Source organism: Hevea brasiliensis, chromosome 2, assembly GCF_030052815.1.
Source record: "Hevea brasiliensis isolate MT/VB/25A 57/8 chromosome 2, ASM3005281v1, whole genome shotgun sequence".
In the NCBI taxonomy this organism is placed as follows: domain Eukaryota; kingdom Viridiplantae; phylum Streptophyta; class Magnoliopsida; order Malpighiales; family Euphorbiaceae; genus Hevea; species Hevea brasiliensis.
In genome coordinates, this window is record NC_079494.1 from 123151235 (window position 1) to 123173199 (window position 21965).

At 32.6% G+C, this 21965-nt stretch overlaps 3 protein-coding genes across 5 annotated transcripts; 2 read left to right on the forward strand and 1 right to left on the reverse strand.

The window, feature by feature from the left end:
• Positions 1 to 3081: 3081 nt before the first annotated feature.
• LOC110673890 (serine/threonine-protein kinase Aurora-3) lies at positions 3082 to 5559 on the forward strand. 2 transcript variants are annotated; one of them, XM_058142547.1, is made up of 6 exons: positions 3086 to 3398; positions 3550 to 3792; positions 3909 to 4004; positions 4633 to 4847; positions 4931 to 5003; positions 5093 to 5559. In XM_058142547.1, the coding sequence occupies exons 1-6, from the start codon at positions 3270 to 3272 to the stop codon at positions 5189 to 5191; spliced, it is 855 nt and encodes a 284-aa protein (XP_057998530.1). In that variant the 5' UTR covers positions 3086 to 3269; the 3' UTR covers positions 5192 to 5559. The 2 variants fall into 2 exon arrangements, with proteins under 2 accessions (XP_057998535.1, XP_057998530.1); XM_058142552.1 differs by lacking the exon at positions 3909 to 4004 and having other exon boundaries at positions 3082 to 3398.
• Positions 5560 to 6016: 457 nt separating this feature from the next.
• LOC110673891 (growth-regulating factor 9) lies at positions 6017 to 8913 on the reverse strand. Of its 2 annotated transcripts, none has more exons than XM_021837121.2 (4): positions 8664 to 8913; positions 8234 to 8523; positions 7381 to 8043; positions 6017 to 6676 (listed from the first exon to the last, which is right to left on the reverse strand). In XM_021837121.2, the coding sequence occupies exons 2-4, from the start codon at positions 8445 to 8447 to the stop codon at positions 6261 to 6263; spliced, it is 1293 nt and encodes a 430-aa protein (XP_021692813.2). In that variant the 5' UTR covers positions 8448 to 8523; positions 8664 to 8913; the 3' UTR covers positions 6017 to 6260. The 2 variants fall into 2 exon arrangements, with proteins under 2 accessions (XP_021692813.2, XP_021692812.2); XM_021837120.2 differs by having other exon boundaries at positions 8234 to 8526.
• Positions 8914 to 13716: 4803 nt separating this feature from the next.
• On the forward strand, positions 13717 to 15398 carry LOC110673906 (fasciclin-like arabinogalactan protein 10). The gene has a single exon (XM_021837140.2). It carries the CDS (start codon positions 13831 to 13833, stop codon positions 15091 to 15093), a length of 1263 nt encoding a protein of 420 aa, XP_021692832.1. The 5' UTR covers positions 13717 to 13830; the 3' UTR covers positions 15094 to 15398.
• Positions 15399 to 21965: the final 6567 nt, after the last annotated feature.

The following is a 21965-nucleotide window of genomic DNA, read 5'->3' on the forward strand; positions in this document are numbered from 1 at the left end:
TAAAAAAGCTTCATTTTATTAGATATAGGCTCATTAAATTTTTTTTAAGTGGGTTAAGTTTCAAATTATAAGAATAATGGCTTATTAAATTTTTTATTTATTTGGAATGATAAAAAAATAACCTTTTTAAAAAATGAATTCATTAATTTTTTGTTTAATTGAGCTTGTAAAAAACTTTGTATTTACTAGAGTATTGGTCCATTAATTTTTTTTTGCTTTTTTGGACCATGGAAAAAAATATTAATCAATGACGATTATAACATTTACATATATGAGACGAGTGACGGAGATAACAACTAGACTTAGGTATTTTATGTACCTCGCTCAAAATTTATTTTTTTTAAATTCTTAAATTAAAAAAAAATCAGCAACTAATTTTTAATCTATGTTGAGCTAAAAAAAATGTTTCATTTTATTAGAATATAGGCTCATTAAATTTTTTTTAAGTAGGTTAAGTTTTAAATTATAAGAATAATGGCTCATTAAATTTTTATTTAAATGGAATAACAAAAAAATAACCTTTTTAAATTTTGTTAAAGTTTTTTTTTTTAGCGAGACATAAGAGGCAATTAAGAGCATACCTACATTTAAAGTACTCTAAATTAAAAATTAAATTGTTGAGGAGTTTTGACTTTGTTTCAATCTTTGAGTTCAATGTTAAACGGATGCAACTTTTAGACCTAGGTGTTTTATTTATTTCACTCACAATTTGTGTATTTTTTAAATATTTTTTTATTACCCAAAGGAAAATTTAAAAATATGGGCAACTAATTTTTCAATTTTGTTAGGTTAATGGAAACTAATTTTTAAGAATTAAAGTATGAATTCATTAATTTTTTGTTTAATTGAGCTGATAAAAAATTTTGAAATTTCTAGAATATTGGCCCATTAATTTTTTTGCTTTTTTAGGCCATGAAGAAAAATATTAATCAATGACGATTATAACATTTAGATATATGAGGTGAATGACGGATATAACAACTAGAATTAGGTATTTTATGTACCTCGCTCACAATTTAATTTTTTTTAATTCTTAAATTAAAAAAAAAAATTCAGCAACCAATTTTTAATCTAAGTTGAGCTAGTAAAAAAGTTTCATTTTATTAGAATATAGGCTCATTAATTTTTTTTTGAGTGGGTTAATTTCAAATTATAAGAATAACGGCTCATTAAATTTTTATTTAATTGGAATAATAAAAAAATAACCTTTTTAAATTTTGTTAAGATTCTTTTTTAGCTAGACATAAGAGACAATTAAGAGCATACCAACATTTAAAGTACTCTAAATTAAAAATAAAATTGTTGAGGAGTTTCGACTTTGTTTCAATCTTTGAGTTCAATGTTAAACGGATGCAACTTTTAGACCTAGGTGTTTTATTTATTTAACTCACAATTTGTTTGTTTTTTAAATATTTTTTTATTATCCAAAGGAAAATTTAAAAATATGGGCAACTAATTTTTCAATTTTGTTAGGTTAATATAAACTAATTTTTAAGAATTAAAATATGAATTCATTAATTTTTTGTTTAATTGAGCCCATAAAAAACTTTGAAATTACTAGAATATTGGTCCTTTAATTTTTTTGCTTTTTTGGGCCATGGAAAAAAATTTTAATCAATGACGATTATAACATTTAGATATATGAGACGAATGACGGATATAACAACTAGACTTAAGTATTTTATTTACCTCGCTCACAATTTAATTTTTTTTAAATTCCTAAATTAATAAAAAAATTCAGCAACTAATTTTTAATCTATGTTGAGCTAATAAAAATGTTTCATTTTATTAGAATATAGACTCATTAAATTTTTTTTTTAAGTGGGTTAAGTTTCAAATTATAAAAATAGTGGCTCATTAAATTTTTTATTTAATTGGAATAATGAAAAAAATAACCTTTTTAAATTTTGTTAAGATTTTTTTTTTAGCTAGACATAAGAGATAATTAAGAGTATATCCACATTTAAAGTACTCTAAATTAAAAATAAAATTATTGAGGAGTTTCGACTTTATTTAAATCTTTGAGTTCAAAGTTAAACGGATGCAACTTTTAGATATAGGAGTTTTATTTATTTAACTCATAATTTGTGTGTTTTCTAAATATTTTTTTATTACCCAAAGGAAAATTTAAAAATATGGGCAACTAATTTTTCAATTTTGTTAAGTTAATAAAAACTAATTTTTAAGAATTAAAATATGAATTCATTAATTTTTTGTTTAATTGAGCTGATAAAAAACTTTGAAATTTCTAGAATATTAGTCCATTAATTTTTTTTGCTTTTTTGGGCCATGGAGAAAAATATTAATCAATGACGATTTTAACATTTAGATATATGAGGCGAATGACGGATATAACAACTAGACTTAGGTATTTTATTTACCTCGCTCACAATTTAATTTTTTTAATTCTTAAATTAAAAAAAAAATTCAGCAATCAATTTTTAATCTAAGTTGAGCTAGTAAAAAAGTTTCATTTTATTAGAATATAGACTCATTAATTTTTTTTTATGAGGGTTAAGTTTCAAATTACAAGAATAATGGTTCATTTAATTTTTATTTAATTGAAATAATAAAAAAATAACATTTTTAAATTTTGTTAAGATTTTTTTTTTTGCAAGACATAAGAGACAATTAAGAGCATACCCACATTTAAAGTACTCTAAATTAAAAATTAAATTGTTGAGCAGTCTCGACTTTATTTCAATCTTTGAGTTTAATGTTAAACGGATGTAACTTTTAGATCTAGGTATTTTATTTATTTAACTCACAATTTATTTATTTTTTAAATATTTTTTTATTACCCAAAGAAAAATTTAAAAATATAGGCAACTAATTTTTTAATTTTGTAAGGTTAATGAAAACTAATTTTTAAGAATTAAAGTATGAATTCATTAATTTTTTATTTAATTGAACTGATAAAAAATTTTAAAATTTTTAGAATATTGATACATTAATTTTTTTACTTTTTTAGGCCATGGAAAAAAATATTACAGAAAAAGCCCAATAAACCAACCCCAAAAGGCCCAATAAACCAACCCCAGTAGCAAACCTAGATTGTCTTTTGGGTTGTGCACTAGGGCTGGTGGAAAACGCGTTTAATTCTGTATTGTGTTGTCGTTTCGAGCCGTTAACGTAGGCGGGTCGGCTATTTTCAAATCCCAATACAATAAAATTTCAAATTTGTCCTTCGCTGAGCAAATTTCTAAGCTTGCCAGAAACAAATCCTCTGTTCAGATTCTCCTCGCATTTCAGTTTCCAGTCATCTAGAAATGAATTCTGGATCTCAAGAACAAGAAGGAGATAAAGAGAAGAGGCAATGGTCCTTGCAAGACTTCGAGATTGGAAAACCCCTAGGGAAAGGAAAATTTGGAAGAGTCTACCTCGCCAGAGAAGTCAAGGTATTTCCTTTAATCATTTCTGTTTGTTTACCTAGAAAATGACTAAAAACTGCCAATATACACACCATTGTTTCTCTCTGACCTCCAATTCGTGCTTTTCCCTATCGAATTTGTTGATTTCTTATTCCCCTTCTGCATTGGCTTTCGTCAGAGCAAATACATAGTGGCACTGAAGGTAATATTCAAGGAACAGATAGAGAAATACAGGATTCATCACCAATTAAAGAGAGAGATGGAGATACAGACCAGTCTTCGTCACCCGAATATTCTGCGTCTCTACGGTTGGTTTCACGACGATGAGCGCATTTTCTTGATACTCGAGTATGCTTTCGGCGGGGAGCTTTATAGAGAGCTTAAGAAGAAAGGTTATCTCAGTGAAAAGCAGGCTGCCACGGTGAAAATCCCCCTCTCCAGTATAGACAGCTTTATGTTGTTTTGATTTATTGCTTTTATTCTTCATACAATCAAGGATTTACTATCTGCCATTTTGTTTGTTTCTTATCAATTCAGTACATTGCAAGTCTCACAAACGCCTTGGCATACTGTCATGAGAAAGATGTGATTCACAGGGATATCAAGCCAGAAAATTTGTTGCTTGATCATGAGGTATGCCGTGGTGATGTTGCGATTTGAAGGGTATTGGTCATTATGTATTCACTTAGCTTTTTAGACTTGCACTTCTTGCCCCTAAATAACAAAAAATTTGCCAAATTCATCATACTTGCCTTTGTATGGGATCACCACTCATAATTTTCTGATTAATCAACTAAAAGCTACTGAATTAAGAGAGCGTGAATGTAATCCTGTCATACATAATGACGTTAACACTACAGAAGTTGTAGTGTGCACATCTCTGACCTGTTTGGTTACTGTCCTTAGCATTTGTGCTTGGACATCATGATTAAATCTGTAGTTTAGAGATTGCTTTTCCAAGTTTTTGGAAAAGAAATTCTGATTGAAAATGGACATGCATGTGCTTGCCTCTTGAATGCTGAATATGAAGAGAACAAGGACCAAATTTTGGCTGCAATTAAACCTTGGCTGGAATTAGTCTTGAAGATGAGTCCCATAGTGCAGTCCTTAAATTGGATTTCATTTGTAAAATTTCACTAATGGAACAAATTTTGCCATTGCTTTTGTTTTTATGCTTCTCTGCAACTAAATTGATTTGCTGAACCTGCATTTCATGATATCTTTTTTAATAAATTTCAGGAGTGTTTTAAAATATTTGCAGGGTCGTTTGAAAATTGCCGACTTTGGGTGGTCTGTGCAATCAAGGAGCAAGAGGCGCACTATGTGTGGGACTCTCGATTATCTGGCACCAGAAATGGTGGAAAATAAAGCTCATGATTATGCAGTTGATAACTGGACTTTAGGCATACTTTGTTATGAGTTCCTTTATGGTGCCCCCCCTTTTGAGGCTGAGAGTCAAAAGGATACATTTAGAAGGCAAGGAGTGTTGTTTGCTAAGCATTAGATTAAGTTATATCGTGAACCAGCTTGTAAGCATAAATTTGATTATGTGATTGCAGGATCATGAAAGTGGATCTGACTTTCCCTTCTGATCCCCCAGTTTCTGCAGAAGCCAAAAATCTCATTAGTCGAGTAAGTTATCCTAGCCATATTTTTGTTGGGTCATAAAAAACTCTGGCATTTTTTATCGCCTTCGTAAACAGACAAGCTATTCTTTGCAGCTTCTGGTGAAGGACTCGTCTAAGAGGCTCTCCCTTCAGAAGATAATGGAGCACCCTTGGATAATCAAGAATGCAGATCCTATGGGAATCTCCAAGTAGAGCATTATCCAACTTCTCTAATTAGTTTTTGTTTCTAATGTTGCTTAAAGAAATATAAGTGGCTTCTAAAGTTGATAAGCTCCAAGGTAGCTGATTCTCCACCTGGAAACCCAACACTGAGACTCCAAGGTAACTGTTGTTCATATTTCGTGTGCAACTGTGGATTTGTATGCATATATTCAGAGCTCTCCAGTATTGTTATAATTTTTTGGTCAAGCGATTATTGGTAGATATAACTTTGATATTTTTCATGGTACGTAAATATCTATTGGTTGTGGCTTATATCATAATTTTGGTTAACAATCGGCTTTTGGCCTTGCTAATTTCAGTTGATTAAATTTGTTTGTAAACGAAGACAATGACCATAAGCAGTTGCAGAGTTTAAACCCATAAATTGATGTCCGAAAATCTGATTGACTTTTGAGCGCTGGGTATATTTAGAAACAACAGGGTTCATGTTGTGATATCAAGAAAGCATGCCAGCATGAATTATCTGGATGAGAAGCATGACTACGATGGAATTTGTTTCACAATATGATAAAGAGCAGATCATAGAAAACCATAAAAGGAGAATGGAAAGCATTTAATCATTAGGCTATTGCTATTCCCACTCCTCCAACTGTCTCCGTTGTTTGCACTAATTTCTCCATTTCAATTGTTTTTTCTGCATCAGTTTGTCACATAAACGAGTGATCGTGTGTTCTGAACCGAGGAAGGTCACTCGTGGAGTTTACATCTGTCTGGTAAACAAGCACTAGATGCTGGTCTGTTTATATAGTTTTCAGTGTTTTTCGAGGAAGGCAAATAACTTTTGGATTATAGGAGTGCATGGAAAAGCCCTTTCTTCATTGAGATTCGAAATCCAGGTTTTGATTTTCTGGCCAACACAATTTCTCTTAACCATTTAGCCTTTCTCATAGTTACAGAAGTCAGATCGCCCCCACCAGGATGTTCTCTTTTCACATATTTCCTCGCTTGATAAAGAAACATGAAAAAGAGGTTCATTGTTCATCAGTTACATGTTTCTGTATTAGATCAGGAACACAACACTTAAAACATACAGACCAAGCTAAGAAGATAAGTCTCCATCTTCGCAGGAGGCGATTAAGGTGTTGCTGATGGTGGTTTCACTGTTATTGCTGATGTTGGTGTCAGTCGTATTATCTAGTTGAGGATTTGCTGTGATTGAGATAGAAAGATTAGTGTTTAAGTTTATACTCCCTTTCTTGGGAAAGATTGCAGTAGGGAGTAGACAACTGCTAGTAGTGGAGATAATCTCAGGGTTGGCATTGAGAAGAGCAGATGATTGGGAAGCTTCCACGCGCTTCTTTGCACCTCTATGCATATGCATCTTGCAATACTTCTCACTAGGCACAACGTCTCTGCGGCATCGCCACTTCTTTCCATCTGTTCTTCTACACCTACCTGGTTCAACATCAACGTAACTTCTGTACAAGCATGTGGATGCGGTGCCACAATTTTGAACTGAAAACAAAGTCGCAAACAAGTAAATTATATTTTACAGTAATCTACGAAACAAAATATTCTTAAATCGGTCTTAGAATGATTTTCCAAAGGATCATTGGCCAAAGTTGCCGCAAATTTACAAAATTTAATTTTTCATAGAAAACACAGGACAGATTAATTAGACAACAAGATGACCTGCTGATGGCCTTACCACCTGGTCGAAGGAGTGTCTATAAAGTAATTGCAACTAAGGAACACCCACATCCAGGAATACTTCCATCCCAGTTGGAAAGCACTCTGTTCTGGAATGGAACTAACTAGAAACTGAAGGCATATAGGAGTAGTAAAGAAAATAATAATGTATAATACGACATTCAATTCATTGTTCCATTGCTTTTTCTTAATTCCATAACGCTCCATCAGATCTACCAAACAATCATGAGGGCATTTTCATTTGGGAACTGGGGGCACCTACAATTGGATGCAAACAATAGCAGCAGGGAAGTGGTGCTCCTAATTTAACTCCTAACACCAGACAATCAAGGTGTAGTTATTGAAAAATCTCATGAAGATTATCAATTATTTTAATGATTTCATTTAGACTATAAGTCACTATGAAAATAACATTCCAGAGCTATTTCCATCGTCATTATACTCACACTACCTTGAAGAACACTAAGAATGATGAATCAATTAGATGTGTGAATGGAGCTAATCCGTACCTTGAAGAACACTATTTGGTGAGAAGTTCAATCCTTGATATGCAACGCCTTTGGTATTTGTGATGTTTCTGCTGTTGTTGGCTCCATCGATTAGATTCTTCAAACTAACATTGTTGCTACAATTGACATTCCTATCAGCAATAGTTTTAGTCTTGTGATTGTTGTTACTTCCACCCTTGTTAGTTCCCACAGTTGCTGTGGTGATGGTGGAGTCCGTGGGAACAGTGCTGGTGATCATGATTGCAGTAGCATTTATGCAGCCAGCAATGCCCCTAGGATTCAAGCTCGTGTTAATGCTTTTTGGGCAACTAACTACAAAAGCAGCCTTCGTTGTACCAGTCGTTTTGGCATCAACATTACTGCAGGCCATGCCATAGTTTTTATGGTTACTTGAGAGAGTTGCAGGGATTGGACTGGAACCACTGGTTCCTGAATTCTGTGAAGTCTTGCTTGAGTTGTTTAGTGGTGTTGCATTAGAAGCTGTGACTTCCAGAGTCATTTTTGAACGCTGACAGCCTCTGTGCATGTGCCGCTCACAATATTTCTGACCAGAAACCACAGTCTTCTTACACCTCCATTTCTTCCCATCAGTTCTTCTACACCTCCCTGGTTCTGGATCCATCATGTTTCTATAATCAAATGCCTGAGGACTGAAACCCACAACTGAAACCAAGAAAGAAAGTAAATGGATAATCTTTTACTTTTACTAATATACATCAAATTAAAAAAAAAAAAATTACACAAAACACACAGTCAAGCACAAGTACTCTACAAAATATCTAAACATCTCCCTCTTTATAAGAATAATAATAAAGCATAAAACCAAGCAAGTAGAAGCGTAAAGAAGACTTACAGCTGGGGTTTAGTCCATTAACGAACCCAAAAGATGAAGCCACGCTATTCCAAGTGGGAAGTACAAGTGCAGAAGGCACAGGGAGGCCAGCCGCTATGTACTTGTATATCATCACTTGTAGCTGTAGCTCAGCCAGCTGAGCTGCTGTTAGCTGAGACTTCCACCGCTTGATTACAGGACCACGATCATCACCGATCCCGCTACACAACTTCATCGACGGTGATTCTACTCCTTTCCTTACTTGCTGACTCTTCTTTTTTTCCGAAATCACCTTCCGTACTTTATCATCACTCCTATGGGGCCCAACGCCAAAAAAAAAAAAAGGACTGATAAAAATTAGCAAGCCAATTCATGCTGTGGAAAACCTCCTGGATACAAGAGAAGCTACAAGTGACTTCAACAAGCCAGAAAAGGCTCATAAGATAATTACCAGAGGCGGAGCTTTGGAGATGTTTAGCCTCCATGGCCATGTCGATCGAAGATCAAATAACTTGTGAAGAGGCCAATTGCCAAAGCTGTTGAGCTAATTACTTACGGATGGATATGTGATAATTTGATATTTGTTCTTCAAAAAGTGAACTCAAAAGCCGAAGCCAACGCCTATGACTTAAACATGGGGTCATGAAAGCGGTGGCAGGTCTCTGACATCGTCAGCCTTTTCTCGCTTGCTCGCCGCAGGCCAACTTTAGAGAAAATGCGTGCATTTTAACATGCATGGAAGACGAACCCCACTCGAAATAACAGAGCGTCAACTGCACGATTTGTTTTAGCCGCGCCAGTTGCTTATTCTCTGCTGAACATGGCCTCCACAGGCGAACACGCGCCTTGATATTGTGATGGATTGAGACGGGGCGTAAACAGTGTGGAGAGGATGACACGTCAAAGCTTCTTCTGTTACGTGGGACCGGATTATCTGACTTTAACTGGTGAGTGAGGGCCATTTATGGACAGGTAGACCTTGGCAGTGGCTGGGGAGTGTCCTGTACTGAGTGTTGACTAAAAGTAAAGGCCCAACATTTAAGCCCCCAAGGATCCATTTGCCTCTGGTGTCTGAACCCAGTTCATGATTTCTGTTGGGCCTTCAAGTGAAAGTTGGACTCTGGACAATAATTTCAACTTATGCAAATGTTAGGGTAAATATAACGTGCAGTTAACTTTTCGAATATTTCATAAAATTTGTTGAAATTAAATTTTTTTTATGAAATTTATTTAATTTTAATTTAATTTTATGAAAATCATTATAATCAAAAATTAAATATTTTTAAATTAATATATTGACCTATCAATTATTTTATAAATGAAATTATTTTATTTTATTAATTTCTAAAAAAAAATTATACATAAAACACAATTAATTATCCTTTTTACTTTTAAACTCCTCTCTTTTCTATTATTTCTTCTCCATTAATAATCATTAATTAAGTAATTTTATTTATAAAATAATTGATAGAACAGCAGGTTAATTTAAATACTTGTAATTTTAGATTAAAAATGACTTTTATAAAATAAAATTAAAATTTAGTGAATTTTATGAAAAAAATTAAAATTTTATGACTTTAATAAAAATACTCATAAAATTAAGTAATCGTGTGTAATAATTACTAGCAGATATTGAATGTCTCTCGGGAAATTTGATTGAATTAATCTATATGAGCAGAATTTAATTTATATTTAAAATTTAATTCAATTGGGATTTTAAATTTTATTTTTATTAAATTAGTTTGATATGATTTTTAATTTTAAAATTTTGTTTTAGTTAATTTAATTCAATATTTTGTTAAAAAATATATCAGTAAATTAAATAAAATTAAACAATTTTATTTTTAATTAGTTATTATTATATCTGAAATTAAAGCAAAATAAAAAAAAATAACTAAAATTAAATATAAAATGAACACAAAAGCTTTAGCCATCCGTGCAGCTCTGCGATGGCTTCTTGAGCAAGGATATACAAATGTCTTGCTAGAGACAGATACTGAAAAGTGTTGGTTGGGCATCACTTCTAACTCACGAGGAATTGATGAGTGGCATGATATTCTTCAAAACTCCTGTTGTCTGTTACACCAAGGAGTTGCTTTCACTATTAACTGAGTTCGCAGGTCTGCTAATCAGGTGGCTCATGCTCTAACGAGGGACGTTTACTCTTATGCCAATCCTACCTTATGGATTGAGCTTTAGAGTTCTATCGGAGCATTGTTATCCTTATATATATATATATTAAATTAATAGCCTTTTCAGCTCCCAACAATCAACCCCAATGTTTTAGCAATTAAAGAATTTTAATCTATTAGTGTAGCATTATAAAAGATAAACCTACCATTAATCAAAATTCGAATTTATTGTATAATGTAGCAAATATGCAATGTTTGCTTCATTTTCGTCAACTTAATAAGACATACTAAATTTAAAGACAAGCTGTTAATAAGAGGATGATTATCAATGATTAGCATTTAAAATTCAAATATTTAAGTGGAAAATGTTGTATTATGATATACTATAAAATCACTACCACTTTATTCTTTGTTGCCAAATGCCTCCATCAATGGAAAAATCCAAAATTTCATTAGCTCGCAATGTATCTGCGATGGCCTCATTGATGGACCACGCCACTGTCAAAAATGATAACGTTAATTAATAGGGGCGCATATGCACATGGCATTATCCACTGGAATTTAGTCTTACATTTAGGAACGGCAACGACAAGGGCATTCATAAAAATTATTACATTTAAATTCAAATTTGATTAATATTATAATAACTTGAATTCATTATAAATCGATTAAAATTTATTCTCAATTATTCAAATTCGTCACAAACTCTATTATTATTATTATAAAAAAAAAAATTTGAACCTGTTTAATATTATATATTTTAATTAATATTTTATATAAAAAATTATACTAATTAATAATTTATATTTTAAAATTTTAATAATTTTATAAAATATTTTAATTTTATTTTATATAAAATAAAATATATAAAAAATTATAAATATTAATATAAAAATATATATTTTATATTTAATTAAATATTTATATAAATATATTCTAATAACGGATATTCAACATGTAAAATTCGAACTTGACCCAAATTCGTCTCAAATTCGAAACCATTTCAAATCTGATTATATAATATTCAAATCAATTTTAATAAGATTCAATCGAATTAAATACCTATAAAAACTCCACCCATTACTATCTCTGCTTACACTTTCATTCTTCGGCTTATATGTGCGCTCAATAATCTATTGTTGCCGACAATCTGCATTCATCTTATTCAACCAATTAACATCCTAAATTTCATGGGTATGGCAAAATTAAAGCTCCATTTGTCATTGCAACTAACAAAAAAAAAAAAGTGAAATAAATAAAATTATGAAAAATGAAATAAATAACATATTTACACGTCTTTCTATAATAATTTTATTTCATTTAAACTTTATTTATTTTATAAAAAATAATTTATATATAAAAAAATGTGATTTTCGGCAAACAAGCCCTTATTTCTGTAAAATCTATATGAAGCAGATGGGACGTAACTTCTATTAATTTATTATTAAGCAGCAACAAATTGTGCTTAAACTCGTGGGATGGACGAAGGCAGGAAGGCGTAACAGCGACAGCTTTATGATAAGTGTCTAAGCACAGTCATCGGGCGATAGTGAGGAGAATCATGCCCGCCCACTAGAAGGTTAGAAAATAAAATATATTTTTTAAAAATGTTATTTAAAATATTTTTGAAAATTAAATTACAAAAAATAATTTAATTATTTATAAATTTTATATTATTTGAGGGAATATATTTATAGTTAAAAATATTAAATTTATTTAAAATTAAATTTATGTTGATGTTTAAAAATTGTTTATACAAAATAAATGAAGGGTACGGACAAAACTTAGAGTAGGTCACTTAGACAATGTGTGCTGATAAACACACGGAATCTAATTAATCATGAAAGGTGACGGCAATTGGCAATAGGCTATTAAATAAACATTGTAAATAAAAAAAATTGAAATTCGACTGACTTCAATGTTCTCCGGTGGTTGTTCATCTTTCGTCAATAGGTAATATATATATATATATATATATATATATATATATATATATATATATATATAAGATGGTTAAATAGCTGTGATTTTGATAAAATTTTTATGCCTAGAAAATTTTCATTTTTTTCTTTCAATAAATTTCACAATTCTAAATTTAGTTTTATGATTCACACTATTAATCAATAAGAACTCCTCTTTATTTTTTCATTTATTTATTGTTATAAATTTAAATTTGTTTTTCTATAATTGGCATGTTATTTTTTTTTCTCTTATTTTATGAAATTTCTTTTTTTTTTTCCCCTTATATGTGAAGTTCATTTTTTTATGTGGTGGTCTTTTTCTCTTTTGTATTATTTATATATATATAAAGTGTTGTTTTCAAGTTATTATTTAGGATGAATCTAACATAGGCTTCACCTTATATGAGAATTTGTTTAATTAATGTTATATTAAATATTTGTATAAAAATATATGTATAATTAATTAAAATGTATATATAAAATATATAAATTTATATGTAAAAATTTAATCTAATAATTAATATATTCATTTTTATATGAGTTTTAACTCTTCATAAACATACTCTATTATTTATCAGTTTTATTAAATAAATGTAATATTTATAATAATTGCAATGAATATTTTTATTTAAAAAAAAGAGTTAATAATTGAAGAGCAGTGTAGAAGAATTTTCATATTTTATAAAGTTAAATTATTTTTTTTATATCAATATTATTGATTATATATTACGTATTATTAATTGGATATACTTTTTTTATAAAATAATAAAATTTTAATTGTTTAATCTTATCTGCTCAAATACATTTTAAATTTTTTTTGTATTTTTAAAAATTAAATTTGCAATAAATTAGGAGATACAATTATTATAGTATTACCGATGAGAATTCTGATGAGAGTTAGTGTTATCATTTTAAATCATCCGTCGTTTAATTTTTTTTATTAAACCTAATCCATCAAGGGAAAATGGCTGGATAATTTCAGACGGATAGTGGTCCCCTCCGACCCTTACGCTATGCCTGGGAAGCTCCCTGTGGAATCTACTATCTCCAACAGAAACAGTCAAACGGCCAGTATTTAGACCGTTTCTTGACACACCTTTCATTCTGGCTTCTGGGCTTGGTAGCCGTTATTCATCAACCAGTAACCTTCCATTATAATTCACAATTAATCATAATTCTTACCACTTTATTATCATTTGGAAGTGGCATTATTAGAAAGATGCTTCGACACCATTCTGGTCATTTCATTCAAAAGATGAATGAAGAATAGAATATGCCACACATTTCCAGCTGTGTCCAAACTCCAATGTATGGCCAGCCTAATGCCTTCACCCTGACACTCACATGGGCCCAGTCACTAACCCCACCTAAACCTCACTCCTTAACCCTAGTTGCTCCCTTAACCACTCCACTCCTCTCCCATCCATTCCTTTTATCTCATCTTCCTTCGTTGTCTTTCGCACTCTGCGGCCTCTGCTCACTACTTCTCTTTGAAACCAATATCGGTTAACACCCTAAATCTGCCATGGGAGCGTTACATTACCTCTTCCTCTTTCTTACCCTTTCTGCACTCTCCACCACCACATTAGCCCATAACATCACCGACATTCTCTCTGGCCTGCCTGACTACTCCGAGTTCAACAAATATCTCACCCAAACAAAGCTTGCTGATGAAATCAACAGTCGGGAGACTATCACCGTACTCGCCCTCAACAATGCGGCTATGTCCGCCCTTGCTGGCAAACATCCCTTATCCGTTATTAAAAACGCTCTTAGCCTTCTTGTTGTGCTCGATTACTATGATCCCACAAAACTCCACCAGATCTCTAATGGCAGTACCCTGTCCACCACCCTTTACCAAACTACAGGAAATGCCCCTGGCAATTTAGGCTTTGTCAACATCACTGACCTGCAGGGAGGTAAAGTGGGGTTTGGCTCCGCTGCCCCTGGCTCCAAGCTCGACGCCTCTTACACCAAGTCTGTCAAACAAATCCCTTACAATATCTCCGTCCTCGAGATCAGCGCGCCGATTATTGCTCCCGGAATCCTAACGGCTCCGGCCCCGACACCTTCCGATGTGAACATTACAGCTTTGCTTGAGAAGGCTGGATGCAAAACATTCGCTAGTTTGCTTCAGTCGAGCGGTGTGATTAAGACGTATCAGGCAGCGGCTGATAAAGGTTTGACCATTTTTGCACCGAACGATGAAGCCTTTAAGGCCAAAGGAGTCCCCGATCTGAGCAAGCTCACAAATGCTGAGATTGTTTCGCTCTTACAGTATCATGCCGCCGCTGGATACAGTCCTTTCGGTTCCTTGAAGACCCAAAAAGATCCAATCACAACATTGGCCAGTAATGGCGCAGGGAAGTTCGATCTGACAGTGACTGCAGCTGGTGACTCCGTAACTCTCCACACAGGGGTTGACTCATCGAGAGTTGCCGACACTGTTCTCGACTCCACGCCATTGATGATTTTCACTGTTGATAATGTACTTCTCCCTGCAGAGTTGTTCGGAAAGTCTCCATCTCCTGCGCCAGCCCTTGAACCGGTGAGCGCGCCTTCTCCTTCTCCGGCTACAACACCAAGTCCAGCTCCTGCTAGTGTTGAGGCCCCATCACCACTGGCCGCTTCTCCACCAGCACCGCCGTCGGAAACCCCGCAAGGAGCTCCTTCAGATGCCCCAGTAGGATCGGAGAATAGCACAGCGGACAACGCGGCTATTCCCGTGACCGCCCCTGCGTTGTTCACTGTTTCTGCCACTGTAATTTGCTCGATTCTCATGTCCTGAATCGTAATTATGTAGGTCTGTCAATTTGATTACTTTTTTTTTATTATTATTTTCTTTTATTTTTGAATATTGAGTTGTTATTGATTAGAGAGTAGAGGTTTATTTTATTTTAATTTATTATGATTTTTAAATCTGTGGACTATGGCTAAGCATGATGGGAAGTGAGGGAGCTGCTGCGCATTTTAGCAGCGATACTGTTGTTGTTTCAGAGATGATTGTTATCGGGTTGTATGTTTTCCATTATTTTAATGTTAGATCTGTCTGTCTTCGTGATGATTTTGAATCCAATCGAGTTGTATTTTTTAGCTGTTAGCCCACGTGGAGAGAGAATATGTGGGGTCTGCTCCGACGATTATTTTGTTTATTTAACGGTGGTCGATCTTTCCAGAATAGAAATTTGTGATTTATTGCCTGGCGACTGGCCCGAGTGGGAGAAATTATGTGATTCTGTGAGATGAAATGTGAAGCCAATAAGAGACAGACATGTATAGAAAAGCTATTCTATCTTCTTTAAGCTGTAACACGACGTCCCAATTCCTATTCTATCTTCTTTTTTTTTTTTTTCTTTTCAATCTTTTGTACGTTCTCTTTTCAATTGAGCAGTTTTCCACGCTTGTGAGTGGGAATTTATGAGGTTTCACTTTCCCTAGATGCAATTCAACAAATATTTTGTGTATTTCTCAACTCAGAGGGAAAAAATTAAGCTGTAAGCTTGTTAAAAGACCCATATTATTTGTTTTTGATAGTGTCAACTGTTTGCCTGTGAAATATGGGCTCTGTCATTTGAATAGATTGAGAATTATGATTGAGAATTATGATAATTAAATCTTCTTTAGACAGTTATTGAAGAATCTGAACAATAATTGGTGTGGTAATTTTTAAACAAAAATGAAAGAAATTATCTGATAATTTTATTTTTTAAAAAAATTAATGGTTGATTAAAGTATTTTTATATTTAATTAAAATACAGAAATATGATAAAGAGAAAAATGCATTTGGCATAAACAAGTGTAAAAATGAAAAAAAAAAAAACAAAGTGAGACAATTTGTTTTTTAAAAAATATCATTTAAAATAGGATGAAAAAAGTATTTATTTTTATATAAAAAATAATTTACAGTAATTACAATAAAAAAATTTGCATGAAGTTATCCCTTTCGCTATTTGATTAATTTCATGCGCATAATTATCTCCTTTTCCTGTTGTAATTTCCTATGTTGGTTGGTCTCAGTGGTCAACTCTTGGGAACTAGAAAAATATAAATATAAATTTAATAAAGAGTGCTGCTAAATAGCTCAATTTGAGCTGGCTCAAATGGTATTAATGTACGTAGTTTTACTATTATACCCTTAAAAGAAAGAGAGGAAACAATTTAAAAATGGCTTCAAAGCTTGGAGCTGGTGAGATAGCTCATTTCATGGCTCATGCAAAGGAAAGCGTGCATGCAACAAGCTATTATTGCTTGCAGCTATGCACACCATTCAAGAACTGATGATTCGATGAGTGTGTCTACTGCATTAATGCATGCACATATGAGCTAACACATGCAGCAGTGATGAGCATTCCTTGTTTTTGCCTTCCTTAAAATATTTTCATTCTTTGTTTTTGCCTTCCTTAAAATATTTTCATTCTTTGTTTTTTCTTTTAAAGTTGATTCATTCTCTCAGTTTTTTCAATTTTTTTATGGCGGGGTTAAGTCAGGGAAGGTCATATCGTAGGCAATTGTTTGATGAGATATTTGATTTTAGTGAAGATGATAGTTTGTTCACTGAAGATGTGGAGGAAGATGAATCAGCTGGTGATCAAGATATGAACGAAGGAGGCATTAGAGCATTAGAAAAAACTAATGATATTGAAGAATGTCCTCTAACAGGGATGTTATTTCCTTGTATCAGCACTATGTTCAACTTCTATAAAGAACATGCTAGATTGAAAGGTTTTAGTGTTTTCAAAAGATCAGCAGTTAATGTACGGGGTGGATCTCGCAAATATCAAACAATTAGTTGCGATAAAGGAAGGAAAGCAATTGGTGCGAAATCATCAAAAAGGATAAATTGTCCTGCAAAGATTAATGCAATCCTAAGAGAAAATGGAATGTGGCAGATTTCAAAAGTTATTTCAAGTCACAATCACGAATTGGAACCTTCTATGTCTAGATTGATGGTTGCTCACAGGTCACTGAATATGGATATGAAGAGGAGATTGGAGGCAAACGATATAGCTGGCATAAGACCCGCAAAAAGCATTAGGTTGCTTGAAGTTCAAGCAGGTGGACGTAAAATTTAAGCTGTTTGTCAAAGGATTGTCGAAACTTCATTGAGCGAAAGAGGAGGCTACGACTTGGTGATGGTGATGCTGAGGCTATACGTAAGTTGTTTGTGAGAATGCAACGAAACGATCCTGAGTTTTTCTATTCATTTGATCTTGATGATGATTCCAGGCTTTCAAATGTTCTATGGGTTCATCCTCGTAGTCGAGCTGCTTACGAGGAATTCAATGATGTTGTTAGTTTTGACACTACTTACCTTGTTAATCGATACAAGTTGCCATTTGCCACCATTGTTGGAGTAAATCATCATGGGCAATCTATTTTATTAGGATGCGCCTTGATCTCACATGAAGATGTAAACACTTTTAAGTGGTTGTTCATGACGTGGCTTGAAGCAATGGAAGATGTTCATCCTAATTCTATTCTTACAGATCAATGCGAGATCATGAGGAAAGCCATTAGGAGGTAATGCCTAATACTAGACACAGATTTTGCTTGTGGCATATATTATGCAAGGTACCTGAGAAGTTTAAGGGTGTTACTGATTATGATAGTGCATGCCTTGAGTTTAAAGCTGTAATATATGATAGCTTAACCATCGAGATGTTTGAGAGAAACTGGAATGAGTTTGTGGTGAAGCATGGGTTGGAAAGAAATGAATGGCTTTCCAAACTATATGTTGATAGGGAGTATTGGGTTCCAATTTATCTCAATCACACATTTTAATGGAATGGTTTCGACTCAAAGGAGTGAGAGCATGCATGCCTATTTTGATGGGTATGTTAACTCAATGAGCACACTAAAGCAATTTGTGGAGCAAGATGAGATTGCTATGTGTGACAAGAATGAAAAGGAGTTCTATCGATTTCAAATCAAAAACACGATTGTAAATTGCATATCTGTTTTAAATGGGAACAACGATTTCAAAAGGCATTTACTAATTCAATATTCAAGCTCGTTCAAGAGGAGATTAAACGAATGTGGTATTGCCATGTCATTCACCCAATCAAGAGGGAAGGCGTGAAGGATAATGAGCCAGAATTGAGAGACATAAAATTATGGAGAAATCCATAATCAACAAGCTAGTTTCAGAGGGAGTTTGTTTATGATGTAGAGCATGGGAAAATGGCCAATATTTCAAATTGCAATTGTAAGAAATTCGAATCAAAAGGAATATTGTGCTGCCATATCATGAGGTTGATGTCACTCAAAGACATAAAGTTCATCAATGAACTATATTTGCTTAGGCGATGGAGAAAAGATGTTAATCGTGTCCATATTAAAAATTTTTAACACTTCTGGTACCCACAAATGACAGAGGAGATAGAGAAATACATGGAGATGGAGAGGTTATTTCAATAAGCATCCGATTTGGCTTACGATGACAATAAGATCAAATTTGTGAAACAACGGTTGGCTGAATTGAAGCGGATTTATTGAGTGGAATGATGGAATGATTGCTCCTAACAGTAATTCACAGGTTACTATTGACACTAACAATGTTGATGAAAACGAAGAAAATGAAAGAGTTATTCTTAATCCACATGTGACTCGTAGTCGTGGACAGCCACGAATAAACAGGCACAGATCAGTAAGGGAGATCACTCAACGAGCAAATTCTGGTAGGAATAGAAAGCGATGGAAGGGGCAAAGTGAGAGGTCACCAAGAAACAATATTAACTCGAATATTCTTGGCGGTATATATATATATTTTTTAAATCAAGACTAATGTTATTTATTTCATTTTTTTAGATATTTCATGTAACTTGTGTCCTTTTACATGACAAGGTTGCGCCGCATAATAGCCAAACACCAGGCAGCCAAACACAAGGAAATGTTGCTGATGCTGTAATTAATACGATTGTCAGTCTAAATATAACAAGCCATCATAGTCTTAGGCATTAAGGAACCCATTATACTACTAAGCATTACAATGGAACTGGTTAAGAAATTAGAATAGTATCATCAATGTAATAGCAATTTTTTTAAATTTTATTACAACTTATCTTATGAAATAGTCAGAGTTGCGTTTATAACTTATCAAAATTAGTTAGCTAATTTTAGTCTGCTTCTGCTTCTTATGTAAGCAAGACGTAGCATATTATATAATTTATTATAACTCGTAAGATCATTTTTCTTGTTAAGTTGAGATTACATTTCTGGATTATAATCATAGCCATGGTCCAAAGATTGCTAAATGGCACAAATGTTGTGGCACAAATAGCACAAATGCTTATAAAATGACATAACTATCCTTATTAAAATTTTGAATGGAAGAGATGTCAAGAGACAGAGTATAATTTGAATTTTCATTATCTCTCTTCTATCTAACAACTACTTGAGTAAATAGGATGAGAGTTCCCATGCTTTCCTTGAGCTACCCACCATAATTAATATTATGTGAGTTCCAATTAATATTTTAATAATTAAGTGTTTATTATTTATGATAACACATAATAATAATTAAATATTATTTCTCATTAATTTAAAATAAAATATTTATATTATATATAAGATTTTGAAAAAATTTTATCATCTTAAGTTAACTTTTAAGATATAATTAGATTTAATTTATTTTCTTAAATATGATATCAGATTGAATTACTTATAAATGTGTTTGTCTATAAATTTTATCTTCAGATATTCATATTCTAAATATAACTCCTTGAGACTTTTAGAGTGAATTAAACTCAATTTATTTTTTTAATTTTAAATTTTTAAGAACCTCTTTTAACAAAATTTATGAATTAAAAATGATATAGGGAGATTTATTTCAATAGAGAAGACTAGTAAAGACATGCACCCCATCTACATATAAAAATGTAAACAGAATCATTCAAGTCATGTTCACTTTTTATTTGTTTGAAATAATTTTCTTGGTTTCTTTCCTCGGCACATGCGATGACTTTGGCTCTAATATTGTGTCTCTTGCTTGAAACCATGTCGTATGGACAAATTACCACATGCACGCCCTAATTAATTTATTTTCTTTCCATTTCTTTATTTTTAATCTAAGAAAGGAAAATAAATCCAAAAGACAAATTGACTAAGAGGACACACTATAAAGCCATTAAAAAAAAGGACAGTGCTAAATGGCACAAATGTTGTGGCACAAATAGCACAAATGCTTATAAAATGACATAACTATCCTTATTAAAATTTTGAATGGAAGAGAAGTGAAGAGATAGAGTATAATTTGAATTTTCATTATCTCTCTTCTATCTAACAACTACTTGAGTAAATAGGATGAGAGTTCCCATGCTTTCCTTGAGCTACCCACCATAATTAATATTATGTGAGTTCCAATTACCTTTTTGAAAAAGTTTAAAGAAGTATACTATTGTTTTATTGAACAAACCCTTATTTGTATCTATCTTCATCTTCTTTCTAAGAAACTCTTTATTGTAAAGCATTGTATCTATCTTTATCACCTTAGTAGATGGGACGGTAAAACAATAAATAAGCCTCAAGCTACAAAATGTCGAGAGGGGGGTGCTAGAGATCAAGCTGGAGTGCTTTCCTCTTACTCAATAGTTAATGCATATACACCAATTCTCAATTAGAAGATGCATAATTGGAACAAATGTTTAGCTCTTTGTTATTTATATATAACATCCTATGTATTCTTATAAGGACTTAATTTTCACAAATGAGGAAAAGCATTCCATCGAATTTTAATATATTGCGATATGCAATAACTTGAGTTTGAAAAGCAAAGGCTTGGTAACATGCGCAATTCATATACAATAGCAGTCCCAAGCCAATGAAAATAGTCTTGCAAAAAAAAATCCAGCTTCCAAACTTGGTAAGGATAAAAATTATGGCAAAACATTCGACACACATAGAGGATAGCATAGCATATTGTCTCATGAAACATAAACTTAGCATACTATATACATAAGACAACACCAAAAAGGACCCTATCCAAATCAGAGCACGCTCAAATTTCTTGTAATTTCGCTTTGAAACTCAATCCTATAGTCATCACCATCACAAAGTGAATTCCACCTCATCATCCTTTCCCAATTGGTTTTCCTGCACAAATGCACGCCATCCTTTTTCAAACCTTGCTTTCTTCAAGACTCCCTCTTGACTAAACAGAGTCACATACTGAACTTGAAATTGTTTACGCACACTGTACTTGTATGTGAACCAACCTCCCATTCAAGCCAAGAAACGTCTTCGCAAATTCAATTGGAATATTCTAGTAAATAACACAAGATACATTTTATACATGTCAATAACTATTTGAAAAATAATTTACATAATCAATAAAGTTTTCAACATAATTCGTAAATGGCTAGTTTACCACTTTGTATTTCCAATCAGCGGTGTTCATCACAGACACAAAGTTTGACTGAGTAGGAAGGGGTTCTGCATCAGGATTACTGTTGTGCTCTATAAAAAACATGGAATTTAATAATAATAAAGAGAAAAACAAAGCAAGTTCTTATTATTTTATTGGTTGCATGAAAGAAATAAAAAAAAAAAAAACTCATAATGCGAAAGTCAGCACATTCACCTATTACATCATCATCATCCAAGATATTTGAATTACTTCCTAAATGGTGGAAATCCATAATCAATCTCAACTCCTTTTTTATC